The sequence below is a fragment of the Anolis carolinensis genome, chromosome 4 (assembly GCF_035594765.1).
Source record: "Anolis carolinensis isolate JA03-04 chromosome 4, rAnoCar3.1.pri, whole genome shotgun sequence".
In the NCBI taxonomy this organism is placed as follows: domain Eukaryota; kingdom Metazoa; phylum Chordata; class Lepidosauria; order Squamata; family Dactyloidae; genus Anolis; species Anolis carolinensis.
The window spans coordinates 42,016,907-42,044,662 of record NC_085844.1 but is presented as its reverse complement, the minus strand read 5'-3'; the positions used below and the strand labels follow the sequence as shown (position 1 = coordinate 42,044,662).

Genomic DNA, 27,756 nt, shown 5'->3' with positions numbered 1-27,756 from the left:
TTGCGATTTGGAATTTAGCAAGTTGAACAACGAAGGTGCTATCCTTCCCTTATTTGTATTACTGTATGACCTCTTTTTCTGTGGGAGCAATAAATACCATGGGTTTTACTTACATAAAAAACCTTTAGATATTTTCTTGTTCCTCCAGTTTGATTGTATGGTGCCTTTGCTGGAAGTTGCCAATAGAATTCCACTTGAGCTAGAAATGCAAGGGAGGTGTTTTTTGTAGGCATTTTTGTAGGTTCTCTGGTGTGATTGTATGGTTTGCTTCTGCTGGAAGTCGTTCATTTCAGTAGGGTTCCCTATGATCCAAGGTTTTGTGTTTCCGTTGTAAGTCCTGGTGTATATACCCATGATACTGTATTTGATATCTAAAGGCAAACTATTTCTGTGAATTGAAGTTCTGGTTTGCTATTCTGGTTAGTAAATATTAATACATCTTCACGTACCATACATCTATATTGGAAAGTTGAATAACTAGATTTGACCATTAAAGGTCTGAAGTGAACACGATAAACTGTTCTCAGTTTGTAAACTGTAACATGTTTTTACCAAAAATACAAGCCAAAAATTTAGTTGAAGAGTTTGTGTTGATAGTATTTGGATTTAGCCCATGGATACTGATGTGAGAAGTGAAATTCAATTGTTAAGGAACAGAGGCCAGTCATTGTACTCTATTAGTTACAGATTATTGCTTTCCAAGGAGCTGCAGTGATCTGTTACAGTGAGCTACTTTTGTTGCCAATGCTTCCACGATGTCATAGAGGGCCAACATGCATAAGTGTAATGTTTCTGTTATCACACTGCAGTGTACATTATGCAGCACAATAATGAGATTTTGCCTTAAAATGCATGTTATATGTCTACAGTTGCATAACCTCAGAAAATCAAACTTAATTTGATGATAAAACATTAAATATAGAGATAAAAGCTGTCTCTTTGAGATATTGTTACTTTGATCTGATTAAATATCTCATTCTTCTTAACAACTGCCCATAATAGGAAAAAGTAGTTAAAATCATACTTCTTCTTTAAAAACAACTTCCTGAATTGTCTATAGCTGAAATCTATGTAGGATTATTCAGAACAGAATTCAACTGATTTTGGTGGAACATACTTTTCCTTTTAATTTGCATAACAACAGATTTTGCCATTCATTTTTAACAGCTTTTAAGTCTCCGATTTCCTCATAGTTCAAGGGTTTCTTAAATGACTTTGAAGAGCAAAGCCAGGCCTTTGATCTAGGTGTGTTTTAACAGTCTTTTAGAAGTTGATATTTAGGGAGGCTCAATATTATGAACTGTTTATATGCTAAGTAGATCTATGTGTACTGGCTGGCAGTATTATCAACAAGTGATGCTTGTAAAGTCATGCATTGAATTGGAAGTGACGGTTTGCTTAATTATACTTCAAAGAAATAAGCTATATCTAAATTATATTAATTTAATGTCTTCTTGAGGGCAGAGGTCTCTAAAGTATTTAAATTCTAAAGTGTCAACAAACTATTTTTTTAAATAATGAAATTTACAGTGCAGTTCCTTTTCATGTATGCAGCAATTTTGAAATATATATTTTTCTGTTTCCCCCAATTTTTAGTATTTAGTGTCTTTCAGATTTAATAATTCATATTGTTTGCATAGATCATGCCTAAAAAATGAATTACATTTTGCAGACTATGGGTTAAGCCTGCCTCTTGGTGAAGAATATGAACATAAAAAACACAAGTTGAAGGAGGAGCTTCGGCAAGACTACAGGCGTTATCTTTCTCAGGTAAAAGGAGCTATATATATGAATAAATTTCCAGTGGAAGTTTTCAAAACAATAGTGTATTTAAACTCTCATTAATTAAAAAGTTTTTTTCTGTAGTTAATGTTGCACATAATTTAGTACCAATGTCTTACTAGGTTCTGTTCAAAGCATAAATTAGGACTCTTGAAATTGATTTATGGAAAGGATAGTAAGAATGGTGTCATGTGAACGTTGGAAATGACATATTGTTGGCATGAAGGGAGGGAACATTACTCTCTGAATAGTGCAGAGGAACAATCCATGATCATGTGGGTTATTTCTCTTTATGCCAGATGCCAGTTTTAGACCGTTGTCTATTGAACCCTTTCTTCCTCCATTTTTTCAGTCCTGTTGTTGTAGTTGGACCAAGGTGCAGTTCTGGTACTACTGGTAAAATTGCTAGTAGGAGGAAAAGGGATAATGGTGAGCAGGTGTTTGATGAGAAACAGCAAGTAAAGCGGGTTCGGGAAATACTTATGGCTCCTTCTGAGGATGAAAGGTTTGAAGGATTCTCTAGTGAAGAGGAGTCAATGCTGAAAGATGATGGGTTAACAGAAAGTAGAGGAACTAAGAGGTCAACTCAGGAGCAAGAGTCAGATGAGGAAAGGGAAAGGAAGATCTAGGATATACTTACTGCTCCCACGGAAGATGAAACGTTTGAGGGTTTTTCTGGGGAAGATGGGTCTAGGAGTGGGATGGAAGATGCTGCAGATTGGACTCAAGTGAATGTGTGTGCAGAGCCAGTTTCTGAGGGTGCATCAGGAGACTGGCAAACTACTGGTACACCAGGGACATAGGGAGATCTAAGTCTTGAACAAAGATGGAGTGATTGGAGGGCTGATGGGCAAGGTTCACATTTGAGCTCAAGATCAGCTGTGGATAATGATGACAGGGCGGAGGCCTCATCATCATCGGACTCTGAGATGTAAGTTAAAAGTGGAGTTGGAAGGCAAGGTGTCGTTCTGGGACATTGCTTTGTCGCTGTCTGTTCTCCTTGGGTCCTGGCTGTACAGCTTCGTGTTCCTGAATCTGGTTTGGCTCCTGACGACAACAACGTTCGTTCCTGGTTTGGCGTTCCTGGCTTTCCCTCGGCTCCTGAGTTCAGTTTTGGCTCCTGACGATAACAACGCTCGTTCCTGGCTTCCCCTCGGCTCCTGAGTTCAGTTTTGGCTCCTGACGACGACAGCGCTGGTTCCTGGCTTCCCCTTGGCTCCTGGTTTCGGTTTTGGCTCCTGACGATGACCACGCTCGTTCTTGGTTTGGCGTTCTCTGGCTCCCTTTTGGGTTTCTGGATGCGGCTTGGCTCCTGACGGCTGCGTTGCTTGCTCCTGGCTTGGCGTTTATTGGCTTCCTGCTGGTTTCTGATTTTGGCTTGGCTCCTGATGACAGCATCGTTACTCCTGGTTTGCTCCCCTGTTGGCTCCTGAATTCGGCTTGGCTTTTGACGACGGCATTGCTACTCCCAGTTGGCTTTCTTTTGAGTTTGTTGAACTCGGCTTGGCTTTTGGAACAATGACATCGTTTGCGCTCACTATTGGTGAGCGTTTGACTCTCCCTTGGCCCTTCGTGCATTAGCGGGCATGGCTCTAGTTCCAGTGAACATTTAGTTGAAGTTAAGACGGATTATCAGGCTAGATAATCCGGATTATTTACTGTTCTTGCTTTTTTCCCCTTATCTTGAAACAAAGACATTAATTTTTAACTGGGAACACTGAAGTTAAATGTTTCTTGGTTCTAAATATCATTTAATAAACATTTGTTATCTCTACTCATTGTGTGTGGCCCTTTAAGAGGAATCTGAGTTCTGACACCTGTCTTGCCAGTAAAACCTTTTCAGATCTTATCTGATTATCCTTTCAATAATAATCTGCTACTAAGTCTTGTTTTCTTCTAACTTGACTTTTACTCATCTGCTACTCCTTTCTTCCCCATTTATTCCTTAAATGCTTCTCTAGAAGTTATCTGTAGAACAGAGGAGCCATCCACACAGCTATATAAAATTCATATTGAATTGGATTATATGGCAGTGTAGACTCAGTGTGGACTCAGTTCTAAGCAGATACTCTTATTTGGATTATCTGTCTTGATATTCTGGGTTATATGGTTGTGTGGAAGGGCCCATATATAATTTCCAGTCTGTGAACACAGTATTTGGTTGAAGGTTTTAACCAGGATTCCAACAGTTCTTGTTGCAAGCATTTCAGATAAAGGGTACTTAATCTGTATTCTATAGTCAAACCCAACAGAATATCATAGGGCTTGAGTATGACCCATGTGGTTGTGGAATGTACCCCTGAACTCTGCAGAGAATGAGGTGTGTCACCAGCTTTACATGTTTGGAAAGCTCTGGAGTAGATATTTCTAACTTCACGTTTTCTCATTGAGGTCTCCTTGGTTTTTCTGAATCAATTTCCTTTGGCAAGACTATATAACAAAACTGAGGAAGGGAAAGAGGAGTCAGCAGTCAAATATCTAAAGTCACATGATTCCTGCTTCTGGAACTGTCATGAGAGGAGATACCCATGTTGTAGTGTATTGCTTCTGTGAAGTTATACAGAACAATTATTTCCTTCCATCATGGGTAGAAAAGGTGCACCTTGGAAATATAAACATATAATGATTGAGATAAGATCATGCCGAAAGAAATCATATTCTGTTTATCCTGTGCTAGGAGGTAGTAATAATGCTGATAATCTAAACATGACAATTTTCTCTAATCTAATGTATACTTTGGGTATTTTATATGCTATTTTCAGTAGAGTAAATATTTCTGAAGAAGTGTTTTCATTAGAGTAAATATTTCTGATCTAGATTTTAATGTATGTATACAGAATCATTATGTCTTACAATTCAAAACTGTTCTATGACATATTGTAGTTCAAGTTGGTATATGCCACATTGAGGGTAATTAAGAATACGTAAAATCAAGTCATTTTTCCTTGAATGTTCTTTATGAGTAGTTTATTTTCCTAACTTTTAGGGAATTTCACAGGCAAAAAAGGTAGGGTGATTGCATCATGCTACTCTTTAAATTCTGTAATATTTTGCTTGATTCTAATGTGCTAATGAAAGGGTTTTTTGCAGGGGAAAATCATTGTTTGTGCTTTGCTGTGTTCTGTATTTGTCTTGCTATATATGAGCTTGCTCATCACAAGAATAAGCTATGCACTATTTCTAAGTAATGTCAGATTGTCTTTTCTTTTATATCTGATTTCACCGCTTGAGGTTCTGCACGAACTTTAATAACATTAATATTTACTACGGGGCATGCTGAGCTTGCTGAATCACATCACCATAGTTTGGGTGTCATAATTTCAGTTGACTTAAATGATAAAGGTTACAGTGCTTTCAAAAAAGGCACCTTATTAGTAAATGATATGCTACTGACACTCTTGCGCTTTCTAATTTCTTTATTTGTTTTGACAAGTTATTTTCAGTAATCATGCAGCAGTATAACTTGTTGTACTTGCTTGTTCAGTGTTGGCATGTAGGTAAAAATGACACAATCCTGTACTCACTTTCTGAGTTGTGAATAGGATTGAACTCGTTTCTGTGTAAGCATGCATACATTTTTATTTCATGATCCCCTTATTTTTTAAAATAATATCACCATGATAAACGGTGTCATACAAATAAAATTTTCTGTTTTGATCTTCATGTTACATGTTTCTTTAAATAAAATTGCATGTTTTCAGTTTCAAATCTCTATTGAGTGATATGATTAGTGTGATTTGGCTTTTTGTTTTCAGTCTAGCATTGTGGAATGATACATTAATGTTTCAAAGTAAGTATATAGCAGACATTTCGATGCTTCATTGGGTAGTCACTTTTGTCAGTTCCATGATGGTGCACTGACCTATAGGATGCTGTTCTCTCAATAAACTGTATTTGTTGAAATAAAAAGATTTCCTCTGTGATAAAATTGTTTGAAGACTGGTTTAAAGTATTTTGGCCTTTTGAAAATGTGTTTCTTGAATTCAGTGGTGGTATCTAATAGAACATTTTGAGTTACTGTTTTTCTTTTATGTAGAAAAAATATCTTACACCTGGTGAAGTTGATCCATACACTCAGGGACTTTCTCTTCCTATTGGTGACAGGAGATCTGCTAAGGTAAGTACATCTTTAAAATAAATCATATGATGTATTGCAGTGTATTGGATAGAACTTCTATTTAATATACCCTAACTGGAAGATAGTTGATTTAATTTCACTATGTTAGGGCAAGAGCTGTCATATCTGACCCATTCCACAGTTTTCCCCGTGTGTGTATATGAATATGTCAATATATGTATGTGTACTTATTGGTCTCTGTCCAATTAAGAAAAGCAGTTGGTGTATTACCTTGTTTTTTGTTTTTGTTTTGAGAGGTATGGAAGCTTTCTTTATATACATTTTGGCCAAAATCTGGCCTAAATGTTGTTGTTATTCTTGAGTAGAGGAGGTTCACTGACTCAGTGATAAATCATCCCTTACATAAGTATTGATTTACCAGATTTCAATATTTCAATGGGATTTATCTAGTTGAAACTAATAAATGGATTTAAGCTTATATTTTATCTGAATGACTTTCTAAATTTGAGGAGGATCTAAAGACTGTCATTCTTCTGATGGAACTATGGTACTTCTATAAGTGGACCAAGGAAGTGAGTAGGAGACAGATAGAAAACGTCCTTTCACAACCAAAACCTGTTGGAGGTCTGTGTAGAAATACCCCAGAACAGGATTACAGGCATAATAGAGGACTGCAGCAGGGAGAAGAAGAAAATCTTGTTATGCTAGTGCAGGAGTGGGAATTGTACACACACCGTTTGACTCTTGGGGGCCCCTCTGCATCCTAGGGACCCCTAACCTCCCAATTTCTCAGCCAAAACCATTTTAAAGACCTACATGTAAATATGCTATTTTGGCACTTCCTTTTCCCAAGGGGAAGGTTCTATTCCCCAAACAAATTAAAACACACATACAAGAGATACAACATATCTTTTTGGGTTGACTAAAATAGCCACAGACTTGCAGCCTGCCAGACCTCTGGGAAAGCGGAACGTTGGGTATTGCAGTCTTCCAGGATGACAATTCCTATTCTAGTGAGTTTGATAGAGTGCTTTTAGACTATTTATTCTGTTTTTCTGGGTTGTTCTATAATTTGGCCAACTAAACCTCAATTTCTCATGCCTTTTGGTTTTTCTACACTTAGGAGTTCTCATGAGCATTGTCAATACTCAGTGATCCTTAAAACAACACATTGTGAGAATTGTGTTGATATTCCTCTTTCTCATACTGCTTCATGTCAGTATGTTAATTAGCACCATACAGATGTAAGAAAAAAAAGTGCTGCAGGGCAGAGGGTCAAGATTAATAAACCCAGTTTTAATGCATCACCCTTAGAAGTCATGTTTTAGAGCTTTTGAGAAAGAGGATACCTTCCGTATTTATTTTAAGTCTAGAAGATTGTTGTGTTAGTCAGTGGCATATTTGACTGTCATAAAAGTTATTGGTATTAAACTGTGTTTTATATCTAGGATCAATTTCCCTTTATCTGTATTCGTAAAATGGTACTAGATCATACTTCCCTACTTCTAGCCAAATAACGTAAGAGAAATTACCAGTTACCAGGGCTGTTGTAGACTCCAGAAGCTGCAACAACATAAAAAAATCAGATTGTAATTTCAGAGGGATTACATTGCTTAATCTAGTACTACATATTTTCCTCAGAACCCCATATGTTAAGATGAAACATAGACCATTTTTTCTTAATTATGACTGAGGAGTCTCTTTATGTGATACATTTTGACAGTCTACTAGTCTCCTGACATTTTAAAGAAAGTTTTTGTTAAATTTAATTCTTCGGCTGTACATAGGTAATCTCGTTTGGCTGAAAACACTTGTATGTCATATACAGCGTTCCCCTGCGACTTCGCTGTTTCACAGAAAAATTATTTATTTATTTACTCCATTGTGATGTCCTGCCCCCTCTTCCGAGTCCTCCACAATTCCCGGCGTGGCCCGGCTGGAGCGGCGGCAGAAGCGGGAGCCTGGCCGCCTCTTCCAGGCTTCTGCCACCGTGGCTGCCCGCCCTCACTCTCTCACTCACTCTCTCTCTCTCACCCACCCTGCCTTGCTTGCTCATTCACCAAGCCAGAGCGGCGCTCCTTCTTCCCTGGCTGCAGGAGCAGAGGCAGCCAGAGCAATATGGCGGTAACGGAGCAAGGGGCCCGCCGGCGCTGGTAGGGAAGGCTTCATTGGCTCCTCGGGGCTTGCAAAGGGGAGAAACGCCACCTAACTATTTTTAAAAAATGTATAAATATTAAAATAAAAATAGTGCCCCTACTTTGCGGATTTTCACTTATCGCGGGTGGTCCTGGAACGTAACCCCCGCAATAAGTGAGGGAACACTGTATACAAAAAGTGACACTAGTGAAAACACTCTTACAGATTTGATTATAAACAAAGATTTCAAACGCATTATAAACAAAACTTCATTAATGGTGTAAAAGTAATATGTCTGTGCATAAAAACATTTATAGATTCAATACACTCTCCAATGTTTATTCTAGGACAGGTTAAGACTTGAAAGAAACAAGGAATACAATCAGTATCTCAGGGGAAAAGAGGAGTGGAATGAAAAGTTAAAGAGAGAAGAAAAGAGGCACATAGAGGTAAACTGAATGTTTTATTTAATTATATTAGAATCAATGGGGTGATCTTTTTGATTGAGATATAAATAAGTAAATAAGTAATAATCATGAATATTTTTCATGTTTATATGTTCATGTCCATTAACTGGACTGCAAATTTGATATTGTTCATGATGGGGTCATTCATAGCCTGATCAAATTTGCAACATTTATTTTGTATTTTTTTTTTTACAAATTAGAAGTAATTCTGAGTGACAAATCCCTTAAATGTGTCCTTTATCCCTTTTTTAGCTTTCTTAGGGGAGGAAAATATGAGCATACACACCATTATTATAATGCTTTGTGCAACCTTCCTTTCTCTTTGTTTAGTTTCAGAATTTAAAGCAGAAGTGAGTACCAGTATAGTATACAAATGTGGAGTTTGTTTCCAAGAGGTACTAAATCCATCTGAACACATTTTACAGGAATTTAAAAAATGTGCTGAGGGTGTGTCTTCTTTTGCTATAAAATGCAATTTTCCAAGCTACGTAAGAAGCGATTTTATACGTTTTGACAGTTTTATCTGTACATAATATTTTACTCCTTGCCAACAATATGCTACCACCTATAATTTGTCCTTCAATCTTTTGGGATTTGGTACTTTTTGGAAACAAAACTTCAGAAATATAAAATTTTGCATCCATAAAGTATAACTTAAACTATGAAACATATAGGAATTAAATATTCTTCAACTAGCTGAAAAAACATTCAAACACATTAATGTATTTTTTTCAATCAACTGAAAACCATAGTCACTTTAAGTTATTGATAAAATAAAATGCCCAGGCAAGTACAAACATTCTATCCTGGTTCCAAGTTACTACAATAATGTCGCTATTCAGATCTTCAGGAGGACATTCCAAATTTGCAGTGAGACTTCCAGAAAGATCCTTTCCTTCGTACCCTGACGATATACTATAATTCTCATAGATTGGGATCTCATCTGAGAATGCTTGGATGGTCTAATAGAAAAGCATCTAAATACTGACAATTTTTTGTGCTAATTTTTTTTAAAAAAAGTTAATTAAAATAAGAAAGGGAAAACCAGTTTTTTTTGTATTTGGCTTTTTTGAAGTGTTTTTCTTTTATGTTTACAGCGTGACCCAGACACACGGAGAAAAGACACGGCAGTTAACAGAGTCCAGTCAGAATTACTTATGCCCAATTCATCCTTGGGAAGAGATGAAGAACCCCTTAAGAAAGATGCTTGTATTTCTACTGAAAACTATGAAGGGCTGTCCAACAGTAGAACGTCATTAGACCAGCATTACAGACCAGATAATGAAATTGGATCCGGGGACCATGTATTGCACAAAAAGCTTGATGAGAATTTGAACATTTCCAACAAAAAGCACCAAAAGCTTGATAACAAACCTTGTATCTGTCATCGAAAGCATCATAAGTTTGATTATGATCCTGAAATCAGTGACGAAATGGATCCTAGATTTCGATATGAAAGTGACTATGACAAAAAGCCTTTGCGAGTCTTTCATGCTCAAAGGTAGCTTTAATTTTGTTATTGTTGAGTCATTTCAGTCCCTGCAGTTATTTTTTAGAAAATTTTAATTCTTGTGATAAAAACCAGCATTGCCATAATAATAATAATAATAATAATAATAATAATAATAATAATAATAATAATAATAAGCATTCCCAGAATATTTTTTTTAAAATATGAAGACACAATGCAATTTTTTTTACAATTAGAATTCATTCTATTAATTAGACAAATATTTTAACATTTCTTTCCATTGTGTTGTTGAAGGCTTTCATTCCTTTCATTCTTTAGGCAGTCCTATCAGAACATATTTTATAGCTTGATGTCAGTTACATACTAAAAAGGAGGTCTGAAGGAGCAATTTACAACCATTGGGATATTCCCTCTTACTAGCTGATCAAGGCAGGAGATCAAAATTCCAGTCTGTTGGAATTATTCCCTACTTGTCCTTTTCAGGTTTTCTTCTCCTATCTTCCCGACTGGTCAGAATTCTCTCTCTTGCATTAAAATCTAAGATATTCTAGAGCTAGTTAGGCCTTAGGTGATAGATAACTAAACATAACATCTGCAAGAGGTCTTTTAAAGAAAGAAAATGCAGAACCAGATGGGGACAGAGAAGATCTCAGCCTCTTATTTGAAAAGAAAAGTCTACTGGATGAACAGATCAGTACCAAGTTCACTTAATTATAGCCTTAAATATAATAAATATAATAAAACTTTATTTATATACTGCTCTATCTCCCCGAAGGGACTCAGGTTGGTTTCCAACATTAGTGCGAAACAACATACAATAACGTAACACAGCAAAATAAACATATCGTTAAAACAAGACAAAGACAATTCAGTTAAAATAAGCAATCACTGTCAGAACCTTAAATCAAGGGGGTGGGAATCACACAAGGCAAGGTTGACACGGTCCATTTTTAGGGATAAGTTACTATACAACATGTCTTAGGGCTAAGAGGTGGGCAGTATACCAGAGTAGAGACTGATTTGACTAATGAAACTAATTTTATTCAAAAACCTGCCAAAACCACTAGATTTTTAATTCCTTACGGAAAGTGGGTAAAGTGAGGGCCTGCCTGAGCTATAGAACGAGATGCTATAAACAAGAATAACTCTGCTATACAAACGGTTCTACAAGCAGGAAACAAGTCACTTCTTTTAATAAGAGGTTCAACTTTGATATTTCCCGATGGCTGTGGATTTCTCTTCACGAGAGTTTGATTCCTACCACGAATGATCATTCTAGGAAGGAGCTTGAAGGAGCAGTCCACCTCCACCTGTGACTGCAATAAATTAAAAATTAAATGCCCGTCTTCCTATGAATAATTGTCATGGATAATTTTTTTTAAAAAAAAAACAATGAAGTAGAGACAGGTTTAAACAAATTTGGAATTTTGGTCTCCTGCATTGGTCAACTGACACAAAGGAATATTCCAGTGGTTGTGAATTTCTCCTTTAGTCTTCCTAGAATGATTATCCATAGTAACATGAATCTCTACACTTTGACATGGTTGGAAAATCTGTTTCTCTTGGGAATTACATTACAAATGTGGTGCAGAATCTGATTTCTCTAATTCTGAAGCCTATAATATTAAACCAAAGTTTTCATTCCTTGAATTTGATCAGGGATTTCACGATACAAGCTATTGGGGCAAACCTGGAGAATCTTGGCCTGAAGAATCCTGAAAATGATGCATAATTTTGGCATGACTTTTATTTTCATTATCTTTTCACTTCTCTCTTATTACAGAAGTCAAGGTAATTCCCCTATTAATGAGCAGCCGCAGCAACCACCATATGCCACAGGACTCATAATTGGTATGTATGGAAAATCTAGTTGCTGAAAATGTATTCGGATGAAATTTATAATATTCAGTGCTTCTTATGGGTCTTCTAGGTAAATTGATGTATGAAATTTAGAGATTTTATTTATTTGCTTAGTGCTTTTTAAAAATGAATTGATTCAAGAAAAATGTATATTTCAAGTACGTAGGAGAATTGTTAGTTTAAGTTCTTCATCTATCTCTAATTGTCACATCCATTCTGTTAGAATGTCTTCTTGTGGAGCCCTATTCTGGGATTGCTTCTCTTTCCTAATTCAGCTGTTCCTTGTTGCAAATTATAGGGAAGCCGATTGTGATGAAAACTGCATTTTCTCTTGGTTGCACACTAGGCAGTTAGTAGATATACAGCTCACTGTCATTAAAGTGGGAAATTATTTTCCAAATAGTATGGAAGTGATGTCTTGGTCTGTGATGGGAAAGCTATTACATATTTTTTTTCTGAAGTTATAAGACAGTAAGAGAGAAAGTTGTGGGTATTCATGTTGCTTCTGTTTTAGGAGGCCAAGACAGAGAGCTTATTCAGAGAAGAAAAGAACAATATAGACAAGAATTAATGGAGCAGATTGCTGAGCAACGGAGAAATAAGAAATGGTAATGGAAGGCTATTGGGCAAATAATAATTTCAGTTGAGAACTATGAAAGGAAGCTCTTTATTATCACCAGCAGCATGAAGTGATACGACTATTATTGGAAATTTAGAACCCCCACCCAAACTGCACTGTAAACTTTGAACCAGTCCTTGGAGAGACATGTCTTTTTGAGTGTACAGTATGGTTATTAGTGGAAAAATCATGACTTTTCTAATTATCCTATGCTTAGTGTTGCCTGATCGTGTATAGTGAGTTGGCACCTTTTTAATGGATCTAGGTAGCTTCAGTCTAGAAGCTTTCTAGTATCACAGCATTTATCTCTCAAATTATGAATCATCCAGCAATTTGATATAACCCTTAATTCTATATCTTAATATATCTATATCTTTCTCAAAACCTAAAACGTTCCAAAATCTAAAATTGGTGGCTGAGATAGTGTTTGTAATCTTAATTCCTTTTGTTTAAGTCAGAAACCAAAGACAATCTAGTTTATTGGATGCAGCAGCTTGTGTTTCTCCTGGTGATTCTGAACTATAACACCTGTCATTCTGATTTATTGGCCATGCTGAGTGGGGCTTATGGGATCTGGAATCCAACATCTATGACACCACATATACCTCATCTTTAAAACTGAGCATTCAGCTCAATTGAGCATGTCAGCTCAATGGCGATGCTGGCTCAAATAACTGGACCATTGAGGCTTAACAAGTAGTTTTGGGTAAATCATTATGGGCTGACACAACAGAGCTGAAATGAGATAATCCTTTATATGCTAGAATTATGTTCCTTGGAGAAAGTGTGGTATGTATATTTTTGGAAAAACTGCAGTGTGTTGATATATTGAGTTTGTTTATCTATTTTAATAGTGAAAAGGAGCTTGAGCTCCGGGTTGCTGCATCTGGAGCTTTAGACCCTGAGAAACTGGTGAGTGATGTTCCGCTGTTTTCTATTTTGGCTAACTGATATAAAATGGGTCTGATATATTATTGTTAGGGCTAATTGTTAGGGCTTTCAAAGGTTCTACACTAAATAATTGTTTTAGGCAAATTCTAATAATACTGTTTGTAATACTTGATCCCAGTATTTTAGACTCGTAGCTACGTGCCTAGTTTTGCTTCTCCAGATGGATGCATTAATCTTAATTTGACCATTTGAAGTTGGGAATTGTTAGTTTTGGGAACTATAGTTTCTTACCTGGGAAGGAAAAAGATAAACTTTATATGCCTTCTTGGGGGATATTGTCAGTTCTCAGTGATCCTGATTAGAATGCTTTATAAGAGAGATTTATTCAGCTCATCCTCAGGCTATGTTTAATTGATTGGGTTTTTTGTATTCTGTGGGTGAAACTTAAAAAGAAAGCAAAGTTTTGGTATAAATTAGATCTGTGTTATCTACTATTTTAAGTTTTTGAGCTGCTGCAGTTCCAGTTAGCGCTGTGACCTCTGTATTGGTGTGTCAAGTGCGATTGAACTCGATAAATGATCTAGCTCCCTAAAAATGCCCCTATTCTGCCAAGAAGCTGTTTCACATAGAATTAGTAGCTATAACTGGTGGGAAGAATGGGCTTTTATACACAACAAAATCATCTTTTTTGTTTTTGTGAGAAAGATAAAATCAAAAGTGTCATGAGCCCTTATTGTGTGGTACTTCATTACATCATTATTTGGTTTATTATTATTACTGTGTTCTGCATGCCATTATGAAGTAGAGGCTATGTGGCTTATTTCTTGTAAGAAACAGGAAGCACTGTCTCAGGAAGGATAGTCAAACACTCTTCAGGTACATTGCATCAATAGATAAATAGTACATAGTGCTAGTGCTGGTAAGGAACTAACTGAAGGTTGTCATATATTTTGGGCAAAAGGACAAATGTTTCCCAATTCCTATCTTGTCATCCCTACTTGCTGAATGATCAGGATTCAGAAACCCCAAGTCTCCTTGTACATAGAACAGGCTGTGGTTGGTTTGGAGAATTTTCTGTATTGGAGCACTCCATGTCTCCATTCCATAGTGAAATCCCTGCCCCTGTGTTTCCATCCCGTGTGGCCCAAAAGGATTGCCTCTGCAATCTCTGCTTTTATACATCCTTTTTTTGGGAAAGAAAAGAACGTTTAGGATCAGCTGCTTAATTCTTCTTCAGAAAGCAGCACAGTAACAGTTCCACTGAGGGTAGAGGCCAGCAAGGGCCTGATGCCTAATGTATTCATCCAGCCCAACTCCAGACATCCTGGCTGCAGCACCTGCCATCAGCCTGTTGTTATTTGCTTATTCTGCCATTTCTGTCTTGTATCTTCCTTTATGAATGCTGCCTCGTTACCAGATCCCAAATTCCATTAAGCCAAAAAGCAGCTTGAAACATTCTTGCACTTTGAGTGTATTTTTGTATATCTGTAATCAGAAGTGAGTTCTAATGATTTCAGTGGGGGTTCTTACTTTGTAAATAGCATATGATTGTAGCCTGACTTGTCAAATGGAACAAATACTTCTGTGTGCTGAGATCTCTTTTGCATCCCCGTCGCCATCATCATCATTGTCCTTATTAATATTATTGATGATTGTGAAAGTGGGACTGAAAGTGACTAATAATATATTAAAAGAATACAAGTTTAAAAAACAGTTTATAAGTTTAAATGGTAAATATTAAAATACTAAAATTTGTTCTATAGAAACCCTTAAACTACTTAATACAAGCATTGTGTAGTATGTCAAAGCCCAGCCTTTATCAAAAGTCTGGTGGCACAAAAACGTTTCTCCTTCGTGGTCTCTGCTGAAATCAGCACCAATCTTCGATCTGCTGTCCTGCGGATAATCTAATCACCATCTGTGGGTGCCAAGCATGGGCAGTCCACACTCGGGCACATGGCCTCAACAACAGCGGTCACACCATTCACCCGGCTGCACTTCCGCCTGCTTCAGTTGTGGTTCCTTCACGTGTTCGATCCTCTTCGACACAGACAAAGCTGGATGTTATCTGCCCCACATAGGGTATGCTGCTCATTGCACTGGTGGACGAAGCACAGAAATGTTTGTGCCCTCAACAGTCATTACAACCGACGCCTCCCTTCAGGGAAGGGGAGCCCACTCCAGCTCCAAGATAGCCCATGGGTGCTGGTCAGCAGCCAACACCAAGCTCCACATCAATGCTCTGGAGTTCATGGCAATCCAGAAGGCTCTGCATGCATTCGAGCGCTCCATCCTTGGTTGGGTGGTTCAGATTTGTACAGACAATAAGACAGCAGTCTGGTATTTCAACATACAGGGCAGCACTTGATCTCAGACCCTCCTCCGCCTTGCGCTGGAGATTTGGAACTTGTGCCTCCCCAGGGGCATAATACTTGATGCCATACATCTCCCCGGCCAGGACAACAGCACGGCGGACGAGCTCAGCAGAGTGGGTCTCAACACGAGTGGTGGCTTCGTCCTCGCACAGCAGCATTTCAGAGGTGGTGTCAGCCAAACATAGATTTGTTCGCAGCCCCCGAGAACACCAAATGCGACCTCTACTGCTCCAGAATGCTGCAGGGCGCACAACAGGGCTGTCTAGAGGATGCCTTCCTGTACAACTGGAAAGGCCCTCTATTGTACATCTTTCCACCTATCCCTCTCCTCAACAGAGTGATTGCCAAGATGGACGCCAACAATGTTGATGCATTTGTAATAACACCAAAGTGGCCACGACAGCCTTGGTTTACGCTCCTGAGCTCGATGGCTGCAGGAGAGTGTCTTCCTCTAGGAAATCTGCCGGACTTACTGACAATCCAGGACGGCTGCATACGCAACCCAGAGCTCGGCCTCCTTCGCCTCATGGCATGATGAGTCCATCCCTGCCACTTTCCCGACCAGTAGCGAACATCATCGAAGCTGTGCATCGCCCATCCACGCATCGATCCTATGAGGGTTATCCAGAAAGTACATTATGTTTTGGAATTAAAAATGAACAAAGGATAGGAGAAAGCTTGCTTCCTCAACCATTTGTTTCCAACAATGGGGGTGTGGCTGGCAATGCAGCGTTTTGGCGGTGCTGCGCAGCTGCGGGAAGGGGTGATTGGCTGGTTGAGGACAAGTGGCAGAATTTAGTGGGGAAGGAGTTGCAAAGCTCCTTCATCGCTATGGTAAGTGCCTAGATTTGTACAGCTCTTCCTCAGAGGGTACAGGAATCTCCGACCGCCAGTCTCCCCTCCTCTGCCCTGGTTGTTCTGAGAACAGATATTGCCTTCCTCCCAAAAGTTGCGACTGCCTTCCATGTAAAGATATAATTCTTCCTGCTTTTTTTCCCCAAGACCTGTCAACAGATTTGGAATGGGTATTGCATCTCCTTGATGTCCGTAAGGCATTAGCCTTCTACCTGGACAGAACAAAGGAGTTCAGAAAATCCCCAAGACTATTCTTGAAGTATTGAAATGATGCTAAGGGTTTGCCTGTCTCTCCGCAATGCCTCTTCGCATGGGTGGTTTCCACAATTAAGCTGGCCTATCGGATGACAGGCAGAAATCCTCCTCCCCACCTTTGAGGCCACTCTACAAGGGCTGTTGTCATTTTGGCAGTGTACCTCCACAGAGTCCCTTTGCAAGACATCTGCCGGGAGGCAATCTGGGCTACTCCACTCACATTCACCGCCCACTACAAGATGGATGTCCAGTCGAGGAGGCACGCCACCTTTGGCAGAGCAGTACTCTTCTCAGCACTGGCATGATGCCCACCATCCAAGGTTTGTGGCTTGCTATTCTATCACAGGTGCTGATTTCAGCAGAGACCATGAAGGAGAAAGAATGGTTGCTTACCTGTAACCATGTTTCTTTGAGTGGTCATCTGTGAAATTAGCACCTCCCCACCCATCCTCCCCGCAATTCATGCTCAGTCCTCGAGCCAAAGTACAGCAGCGAAAGGGAACTGAGGCTGCACCCCTTGCATGGCCTATATTGCCTCCTGTGGAGGCTGGGCGGGGCCACAGCCACAAGCCTATAGCCTATAGTTTCCAGTTGATTGCTGCACAGGTGCATCTACAATCACAGGTGCTAATTTTACAGATGACCACTCGAAGAAACATGGTTACAGGTAAGCAACTATTCTTTTTGACGTATCATAATTCAAGTATGCTTCAAGATGCCTCAATAAGTCAATTAGGCATGAACTCTGTGTTAAACAGAACTTTTAAAATTTAAAATTTAAACTTGTTTTATGTGTACTTGAATTGTAAGTAAGTACTAACTTTTTATATATATACTGTCTTGCAGCTAAGTGAAGAAAAGGTAAACACTTTAACTTATTGCTATTTTGTTATAAGTTGTGTATCTAGTGCCTATTTGGGCATGTGTGGTTCCAGGCTCTTAGCACTTATTTGCTCACCAGTATGATGAAAGATGCAGGAAAAGTTTGCACATTTATTATTTATTTATAGTATTTATATTCCGCCCTTCTCACCCCGAAGGGGACTCAGGGCGAATCACATTGTATACATAAACATAGAAACTGTATTCCTTCTGGCAAAATCCACGGAGAGTTTCCATATTGCACTGATGTTTGTGAGAGTAAAAAATAAAAATAAAAATAAAATAGTAATAAGTGCATTTGGGCTGCCAAATGGGATACAGTAGAGTCTCACTTATCCAAGCTAAACGGGCCGGCAGAAGCTTGGATAAGCGAATATCTTGGATAAAGAGGGATTAAGGAAAAGCCTATTAAACATCAAATTAGGTTATGATTTTACAAATTAAGCACCAAAACATCATGTTATACAACAAATTTGACAGAAAAGGTAGTTCAATATGCAGTAATGTTATGTAGTAATTACTGTATTTACGAATTTAGCAGCAAAATATCATGATATAATGAAAACATTGACTACAAAAATGGCTTGGATAATCCAGAAGCTTGGATAAGTGAAGCTTGGATAAGTGAGACTCTACTGTACTTAACAGGATAGTTTGGGAACCTGTATGCTTTTTCAATGCGGTGCATGATACTGTTTCTTTTCTACTTCTTCAAACTGTCAATAAATGTATTTATTTATTTATTTACAGTATTTATATTCCGCCCTTCTCACCCCGAAGGGGACTCAGGGCGGATCACATTACACATATAAGGCAAACATTCAATGCCTTGACATAGAACAAACATTTTTATTTAGCAAATAGGTAGTATAGATTGTATTGAAGCATTAACAAACTGCAACTAAAGGAAGCTTAAATATGCTTCAAACCAATAACATGTACGTATTTGTTATAAATATTAACTAGACTTAGATTTCAGGTGACCCTATGAAAGAGAGACTTTCAAATCGCTCTATCATAAACAAACCTCCTGGTATTGCAGATTCAGGACCATGGCTTACTTGTTTGAGTCTGTCCATCTGTAAAATTGTCTTTTTCTACAGAATTCATGTCTTCCAGTCAGCTTTCTTTACTATCCAATTTTCATAGCCAAACATAGAAATTGGAAATACAATGACATGTTATATTCTGACTTTGATATTTGATGGTTTTATAACATTTGAGGATCTTGTCTAGCATGATAAAGTGGTTTGGCTGGGACTCTGGGAGACCTGCTGAACTATACAAACCCACTGGGTTACCTTGGACAATTCATATTCTGTCTATCTTAGGAAAAAAAGGCAAACTTTCTCTGAATAAGTCTTATCATCTCTGTTATCATAAGGTTATCATAAGTCAGAGTCAACTTGAAGCCAAATAATGATATAGTAGAGTCTCACTTGTCCAACATAAATGGGCCGGCAGAACATTGGATAAGTGAATATGTTGGATAATAAGGAGGGATTAAGGAAAAGCCTATTAAACATCAAATCAGGTTATGATTTTACAAATTAAGCACCAAAACATCATGTTTAACAACAAATTTGACAGAAAAAGTTGTTCAATATGCAGTAATGCTATGTAGTAATTGCTGTATTTACGAATTTAGTACCAAAAAATCACAATGAAAACATTGACTACAAAACATTGACTACAAAACATTGACTACTAAAAGGCAGACTGCGTTGGATAATCCAGAACATTGGATAAGCGAATGTTGGATAAGTGATACTCTACTGTATATAAGTATTGGGCTTTCATCAATTGCTAATGTTTTAGAAATGTTTATTGAACATGTTTCAACATTAATCTCCTTTAAATTAAATTCTGGTTTTATCTCTAGATTTTATAAGATTAACAAGAATGCTGATGATTAGTGTTGGAACAATTCTCTTCATTACTAGTTTGTCCAACCAAATGTTGTGATGGAAGTATCTACCAATGGGTTAGGGAAGATGTAACCCAAATTCCAGTACTAGCACCTGTCTCTATATGCTTCTCCCCAGGTCTTTTGTTGCCTTGTCCAGGACAAAACTTCTGATTTTACAGATAACTCCTAAATTTTTGTTTTTTCAGTTTAAATTTTTTTTGAGGATTTCATTCACAAAAATGCACTCTTCCTCAACTTGGCTGTCTGCCACATCAACATGTAATTAAAGTAGACACGAAAGTGCCTTCTGAAAATAACCACAGTTATTTTCTGGGAAGTATATGTAGCAGGCCGTATGTTCTTAGACTTCAAGTCCAAACAGCTATTGACAGCATAGGCAGTGATGAGGGATTATAGGAGTTGTAGTCTTACATCTATTAGATCATTATAAGTTAATTCTAGCAACTTTTAGATGAGTTTGTGTTGTTTTGTTCCTGCAGCCTGGAACCCATAGATGTCACCCATTATTATTATGATTATTATTTGAAACACAACAAGATGAGTCCACAGCAGACACGCTGCTGGCTGTTGTACTGGATCACACATCGGACACTTCCCAAGTGTCTAGGACTATGCGATGTATCGGTGAATAATACATGCAGATCCCAGTAAGGTGGCCTTCTGCAGCTGGCAGATGGTAATTTTGTCAGCGCCAATTGTGTTTAAGTGCAGGCCAAGGTCTTTAGGCACTGCACACAGTGTGCCGATCACCACTGGGACCACCTTGACTGGCATCCCGCTTTTTCTCTCCATTCAGGGACTGAAAGCGGCTCACAAATAAAAGCATTACAGTACAACTTAAAATATACAAATATACAAACATTAAAACAGTATTAAATTCTGGCTTCTCTGGGCAGGGAGTTCCAGAGTCGAGGGGCAGCCACTGAGAAGGTCTGCTCTCTTGCTCCCACCAACCAAGCTTGAAGTGGAGGTGGGACCGAGAGAAGGACCTCTCCTGAAGATTGCGGGGCCCGGGAAGGTTTGTACAAGGGGATGTGGTCAGCCAAATAGCCTGGACCTGAACAATCTAGGACTTTAAAGGTCATAACCAGCACTTTGAATTGTGCCCGGAAACAGACTGGCAGCCAGTGGAGCTGCTGAAACTGAGAGGAGAGGAGGTGTCCACTCCCTGTAGCCAGCCCCAGTGAGCAACCTTGCTGCAACTCTTTTGACCAGTTGAAGTTTCTGAGCATTCTTCAGAGGCAGACCCACGTAGAGTGCATTACAGTAATCCAGACGGGATGTAACTAAGGTGTGTGCCAGCAGTTTTCCAAGGAACAGGCACAGTTGGTGCACATGTTTAATTGTGTGAAGGCCCTCCTGGCTACTGCCGACACCTGGACCTCCAGGTTCAGTGCCGAGTTCAGGAGGACCTCCAAACTGTGAACCTGTGTCTTCAGGGGGAGTGTGACCCCATCCAGCACAGGCAGGATCCCTATTCCCTGGTCTGCTTTCGACTGACCAGGAGTACCTCTGTCTTGTCTGGACTAAGTTTCAATTTGTTTGCCCTTATCCAATCCATTACTGATGACAGGCACTGGTTTAGGATCAGGACAGCTTCTTTGGCTTTAGGTGAAAAGGAGTAGTAGAGTTGAGTGTCATCTGTATATAGGTGGGACCGTATTCCAAAACTCTGGGTGACCTTTCCCAGCAGTTTCATGTATATGTTAAACACCATGAGGGACAAAACAACCCTGAGGAACTCCACAGGTCAATGGCCAGAGGTTCAAACAGGAGCCCCCCAGCACCACCTTCTGGGTATGGCCCTCCAGGAAGGACTGGAGCCATTGTAAAACATTGTCTTCCAATCCCATCCCAGCGAGATGACCCAGAAGGATACCATGGTCAATGATATTGAAAGCTGCTGAGAGATCCAGGAGAACCAACAGGGACACATTCCCCCTATCTAGTTCTCTCCGCAGGTCATCCACCAAGGTGACAAAAGCTGTTTCCGTTTGATAGCCAGGCCTAAAACCAGGTTGAAATGAATCTAGATAACCCATCTCATCCAGAAATCCCTGGAGTTGGGAGGACACCACACACTTCAAGATGTTACAGAAAGGGGAGGTTGGACACTGGCCAATAATTATCCATTATAGAGGGATTCAGGGATGGCTTTTTTAATATAGGCCCCACAACTGCCTCCTTTAGGCAAATTGGAACTTTGCCTTGTTCCAAGGAGGCATTGACCCTTCACCCATTCTGTCAGTCTCCTCTGGCCTGTTTGATCAGCCAGGAAGGGCAAGGATCTAGAATACATGTGATAGCTCTCACCTCTCCAAGGATCCTGTTCCATGTCCTCGCTGCACAAATTGAAAGGTACCCATCAACACTGGATAAGCAGGAGTCAAAGTTACATCCATTGGAACTGTATCAATAACAGCATCCAAGTCGGAACAGATCTGAGCGCTTTATCTGCAATGTGCCATGTAAATTCATCACAGAGAGCTGCTGAATTGTCAGGGATTTCCCCTTGAGAACTAGTATGTAATAACCCTCTGACCACTCAAAACAGCTCAGCTAGATGGTTTCTTGCAGATGCAATGGTGGCAGCAAGGAACTATTTCTCTTCTGCCTCCATTGCCACGGAGCAGGCTTTCAAATACATTTTAGCCCATGCTCAGTTAGATTCACTTTGAGTTATCCGCCAATGTCACTCTAGTGTCTGTTTCACTTGCTTCATTGCCGCCAACTCCTTGGAAAGCCAAGGGGCTGGCTTGGCTCTGCTCCATGAGAGGGGACATATCAGGAGCGATTGTGTTCAATGCACTGATCATTTCCCCATTCCAGAGGTCAGCCAGAGCTTTGCCAGAATTGCCTGCTGAGGTGACAGGAAAATCCCCAAGAGTCATCAGGAATCCATCCGGATCCATAAGCCTCCTGGGGTAGACCATCTTAATTGATCCCTGACCCCTGCGGAGGTTTGAAGTCCCAATGAATCTAAACCTGACGAGGTAGTGATCGGTCCATGACAATGGAACTGTGGCCAGTTCCTCCACACCACCATAACCATCCTCTCCTGTACAGGAAACAAGGTCCAAATTGTATCCCGCAGCATGGGTAGGACTAGACACCACCTGAGACAGACCCATGGTTGTCATTGTTACCAGGTGAGAGTATACGGAATCAGTAGCGTCCAGTTAACACCATGTGCAAAAGACTCAGACCAGGCAGAGGAATTTAAAAGAACAAAGGAACTTTACTCTTGCTTGTTGAGTTGAAATTAAATAAACAGTTCTGCAATCATACAATGTCCATGTAGTTGCATAAGATCAATAACCAATCAATCAGCATCAATATATACAGCATAGCATATTCAAAACAGCTACTTGACCGTAGCTAGAGAGAGCATGTCCCTTTCTGTGCTCTCTCTTGAAGCTCAAATTCCAACTGACAATCCCAGCCACCTGCCATCAAACAGATACATTGTTTTAGGCGTGGCCTTGCCTCTGCAAAAAGAGCTCGGCTCTTTTGCAGAGTTCCCTTTGCAAACCAACTTTGCAAGGATTTCTTTGCACACACACACATAGCAATTTGGCGCAATAGTCATGGAGGCCATGAAGTCCTGAGCCACTCCCAACAGGGCAGTCTCAACATGGATGTTGAAGTCTCCTAGCACTATTAGCTGCTGAGACTCCAACGCCAACCCCGAGACCACCCCAGCTAGCCCAGGAAGGAAGATTGTTGAGCAGTGGGGTGGGCGGTACACCAACAGAATCCCCATTCCGTCCCAGTCACCCAACTTTAGGTAAATTCACTTGAACTCTGTTGACTGTAGGATGGGGAACCTGGTCAGGGGGATGGAATCATGATAGACTACTTCGACTCCACCTCCCAGCCTCCCCCCCCCCCCCCCCGGGGTTTGCCTGTGGCTTCTGCTGCACAGAAAATCCTGGTGGGCAAATATGAGAGAGATTAACCCCTTTCCAGTCTCCTCCAGCCAGGTCTCTGTGATACATACCAGGTCAGCATGCTCATCCAGAATTAAGTCCTGGATGGCAGTTGTTTTTCCATTTACTAACCTGGCATTCAAGAGCAGCATTTTCAACCTAAGGGGGCTGTTACCCTGTATACAGGCTATACGTTATAGCAGGAATCCCCAAACTAAGGTCCGGAGGCCAGATGCAGCCCTCCAAGGTCTTTTATCTGGCACCTGCCCTCAGTTTTAGACTTAGGCTTGCCCTAAGTCTGAAATGACTTGAAGGCACATAGCAACAACAACAATCCTAATTTATTTGACTATCTCATCAGCAAGAAGCAGGCCCACACTTCCCATTGAAATCCTGGTAGGTTTATGTTGGTTAAAAAAATTCTTATTTTTAAATATTGTATTGTTCTTTCATTTTTTGTTGTTGTTTTTGTACTACAAATAAGACATGTGCAGTGTGCATAGGAATTTGTTCGTTTTGTTTTTCAAACTATAGTCCGGGCCTCCAACAGTCTCAGGGACCGTGGACCAGCCCTCTGCTTTAAAAGTTTGAGGACCCCTGAGTTATAGGATACTATTTAGGGGCAGTAAGCACTATTTCTTTCCTCATTTTGTTGGTATTGAAACTGTCTCCTTCCGCATCTCCTCCTGCCTTATATGACTCCCATGGCTACACCACGATTCTGGGTTCTCCCTCCCTCCTTGCAAAAAATACATCCTTCCTATATGGGTAGGATAACAGATGGCAAATAAAAACCTTATATAGAACAGGCAGGTAGATGTTAAAAGCAAGATGTTAAAAGCCAAGCAAAAGAATAGGCCCTTGCCCTTGTGCCACCCCTGAAGTGGCTCTCCTAAAGGAGCGAACCCACTTCCGCGGTGACCCCATGTGGCTCCCCCAAAGGGGCAAACCCCCTTCGGTGGTGACCCCATCCCCGCAGGCATGGTCCTTTTATGTCCCCTCCTCTGGAGGCAAGCAGGTGTTCTTGCAGGACCTTCCTTCACAGAGTCGGTCTCAGTTCTGCAAAGAGTGAGTCCTCAGGAGCTGAGCCAGAGGCAGCAAAGAAAAGAAACACTGTCTCTTCCCTCAAAGCCCCTGGTGATGGTATCTTCAGTCTTTTCATGGTGCTCTATCATTAACAATCTTACAAAGGAGCCAAAAGTACTCAAAAAAGCAGTTGTGGGCAATGTGTTGTCGAAGGCTTTCATGGCCGGGATCACAGGGTTGTTGTATGTCTTTCGGGCTGTGTGGCCATGTTCCAGAAGTATTCTCTCCTGACGTTTCGCCCACATCTATGGCAGGCATCCTCAGAGGTTGTGAGGTACATGGCCACACAGCCCGAAAGACATACAACAACACAGTTGTGGGCAATATTGGAAAAATATAACAGGAAGCACAGTGCTTTCTAATCCGTGTTGTTTCTTGCCATAAAAGAGTGCTATTTTAGGAAGATGAAATTCAGTGTATTTCTGATGCTGACCAACAGATGGCAGTTCAAGCCAGATGAAATGTTCACTTCTCAGCAAATTAGACTAGAAAAAAACCCTGCTGAGTTGGTTTTTCAATCCAGTCCATTAGCAAAGTATGAACAAAGACAGTAGCTTCATGGCATGCTACATAAAGTAATATCATAGTCCTTGTCCATATAACAAAAGGAAACTTATCAGAGAAAATCTTGAACACTGGGAAACTGGCTTCGGTAAACAAATCAATTACTTTCATACATCAGCACTAACTAGCTGCTGTGACGATCCAAAAGCCATGTAGCATATTATACAGCCTCTTAACGGCTTAGGGCAAGGACCATGTTTTGCATCTTTCTGAATTCTATTATAAATAGATATGGAAATATTATAACAAAATACTGTATAGACAGATGGAAAAGGAAAGAGCACTCATTTCCAAGCAAAAAGAAAGACATGGTATTGTTTCAAAGGCAGGGTGGGAATCAAGTGGCCATCCAGATGTTGTTAAACTGCAGTTCTCAGCAGTGCTAGTTAGTGTAGCTAATTGTGAGTCAGTTGTGAGGCAACTGCAGTCCAACAATCCCTGGAGGACTGAATTATTCACACCCTGATTCGAGATAACTGTCTAGATTAAGATAGTCCCCCTTTCCTCAGAGGGATCAGATACAGAATCATATGATTGTGATAGATTGCTTACTTATTATAGGCAGATTGCCAGCTTATAGAATTTTACATTCTAACATGCAGAAAGAGGATAATATTCAGTCGATTCCTTTATAGGTTTCCATATAGATTCACTTCCTTTAACAGAGATTCTGCCTGATTCCTCTGGCAAGTAGAAAGTGAAACACTCATAGTATGGTGCTTGTCTCTCAAGGTAGCATTCATCGTGATTCTTAATGGCAGTAAGAAGGATAATTATACTAAAATTACATTTCAGATAAACTGCATGAATTTCTCAAGGACACAGTAATCCTCTGTTAAGACACCTTTATACCAATCACTAGTCTTCTCTTACATGAAACTTACATAAAATGGAATAAAATCAAAACACTGTCTTACAGATGGACGCTGTTTACCTCACTGGTAAACAACTGCATCTCATCTTATTGATGTTGGTGTTGACGGGAAGCATACTTTATGCAGACAAGTACTTTCAACCAATTGTTAGTAATTAGCCATGCTGCATAGTATGTATACCAGGATGGCTGACTGAAAGCCTGTGTTGTGACAATTCATAAGACAGAACATTTCCCTATGTTGCTTCATATAATTTCTTATTCTTCTTGGTTGCCACCATGTCTCGTTTCCAGTGGCATCATTTTGGACAGGCAAATACACTACTTCCTTCAGCATAAATCCAGCTTCTTTTCAGGATCACTGAATGTTAGCTTGTGCACACACTGCTGGAGCCCCCGGTGGCACAATGGGTTAAACCCTTGTGCCTGCAGGACTGCTGACCAACAGGTCGGCCGTTTGAATCTGGGGAGAGCAGGATGAGCTCCCTCTCTCAGCTCCAGTCCCCCATGCGGGGACATGAGAGAAGCCTCCCACAGGATGTTAAAACATTAAACATTCAGGTGTCCCCTGGGCAATATCTCTGTAGATGGCCAATTCTCTCACACCAGAAGCGACTTGCAGCTTCTCAAGTCACTCCTGACACGGGGGGAAAAAACAACAACACTGCTGTATACTTCCTCACACCAGGGAATAGACATTGGGCATTAACCATCAAGTTTTTTTCTGATTTAGTGTAACAGCTACACCACAGTTTAGTCAGTACAAACAGAGAAAATTCTGTGGTTCTAGTTACAGCTGGTACTTTATTGATATTCTTGTGCTAGACCTGCCTAGAATGAGGATTTTGTATGCTTCTGTAACAAAAACCATCAGCAATCTTCATGAAATACTTAATGTTCTATTCTTGTACTCATGCAGCTAAAATAGTTGGAAAATCTCAATATACTTTATTTAAAAATAAACTAAGCTAAAATAAAACAACTGTTTTCTGTAGCCTAACAGATTGAGAGAATTTGGATTAACACCACGAATATCTGAGGAGAGAATACCACCAGAAAAACCAAGACCAGCTTTTCAGACACCAACTCCTGGACCTATCTCTATATCTGCACCTCCTATCTCACCCATGAATGAAGATTTTCACAGAGGGCTATCTACAACTCTTGGAGAAATATTGGCACCCAGGTGGCTCTCTTAAAATGTTACCTTTATGTTTGAATGATGGCAGGGTGGAAATTGAAGTCCTACATCTGGATCCCCAAACTAGCCCTATGGGCCGGATGTAGTCCTTTACCCGCCCTCCCTCCCACCCTAAACCTTTGACTTAGGGTCACCCTGAGTCTGAAATGACTTGAAGGCACACAACAACAGCAACAATCCTAATTAACATGACTATCTCATCAGTCAAAAGCAGACCCACACTTCCCATTGAAGTAGTAGTAAATTTATGTCAGTTAAAATTCTTCACTTTAAATATTGTATCTTTCATATTTTTTTCACTACAGATATGATATGTGCATTGTGCATAGGAATTGGTTCATGTTTTTTTCAAACTATAGTCTGGCTCTCCCCCAACAGTCAGGAACTGTGAACCAGCCCTCTGCTTAATACTTTTGAGGATCCCTGTTCTACAGCTATAGCACTATTTGAACATGGAAACCTTAGCTTAATAAACCAAGTTATGCATGAGCCATTTACCAA

General features: G+C 39.8%; 1 protein-coding gene across 11 annotated transcripts in view; it reads left to right on the top strand.

Annotated features, from left to right (window-relative positions):
• Window positions 1-27,756, top strand: part of cspp1 (centrosome and spindle pole associated protein 1) — a 58,150-nt gene that overhangs the window by 8,242 nt on the left and 22,152 nt on the right. For 4 of the 11 annotated variants that reach the window (XR_506108.3, XM_062980287.1, XM_008108543.3 and 1 more), the window contains 10 exons: window positions 1,673-1,770; window positions 4,769-4,789; window positions 5,819-5,899; window positions 8,344-8,445; window positions 9,561-9,964; window positions 11,718-11,785; window positions 12,309-12,402; window positions 13,268-13,325; window positions 17,636-17,650; window positions 27,050-27,240. Coding sequence is in view for 10 of the 11 variants with exons in the window: in XM_062980287.1 (XP_062836357.1) it covers window positions 1,673-1,770; window positions 4,769-4,789; window positions 5,819-5,899; window positions 8,344-8,445; window positions 9,561-9,964; window positions 11,718-11,785; window positions 12,309-12,402; window positions 13,268-13,325; window positions 17,636-17,650; window positions 27,050-27,240 (1,132 nt within the window). In the remaining variant the exon portion in view is untranslated. Of the gene's footprint in view, window positions 1-1,672; window positions 1,771-4,768; window positions 4,790-5,818; window positions 5,900-8,343; window positions 8,446-8,793; window positions 8,814-9,560; window positions 9,965-11,717; window positions 11,786-12,308; window positions 12,403-13,267; window positions 13,326-17,635; window positions 17,651-27,049; window positions 27,241-27,756 lie in introns of those variants that run through there. The other 7 variants (XM_062980288.1, XM_008108545.3, XM_008108547.3 and 4 more) reach the window with 4 other exon arrangements.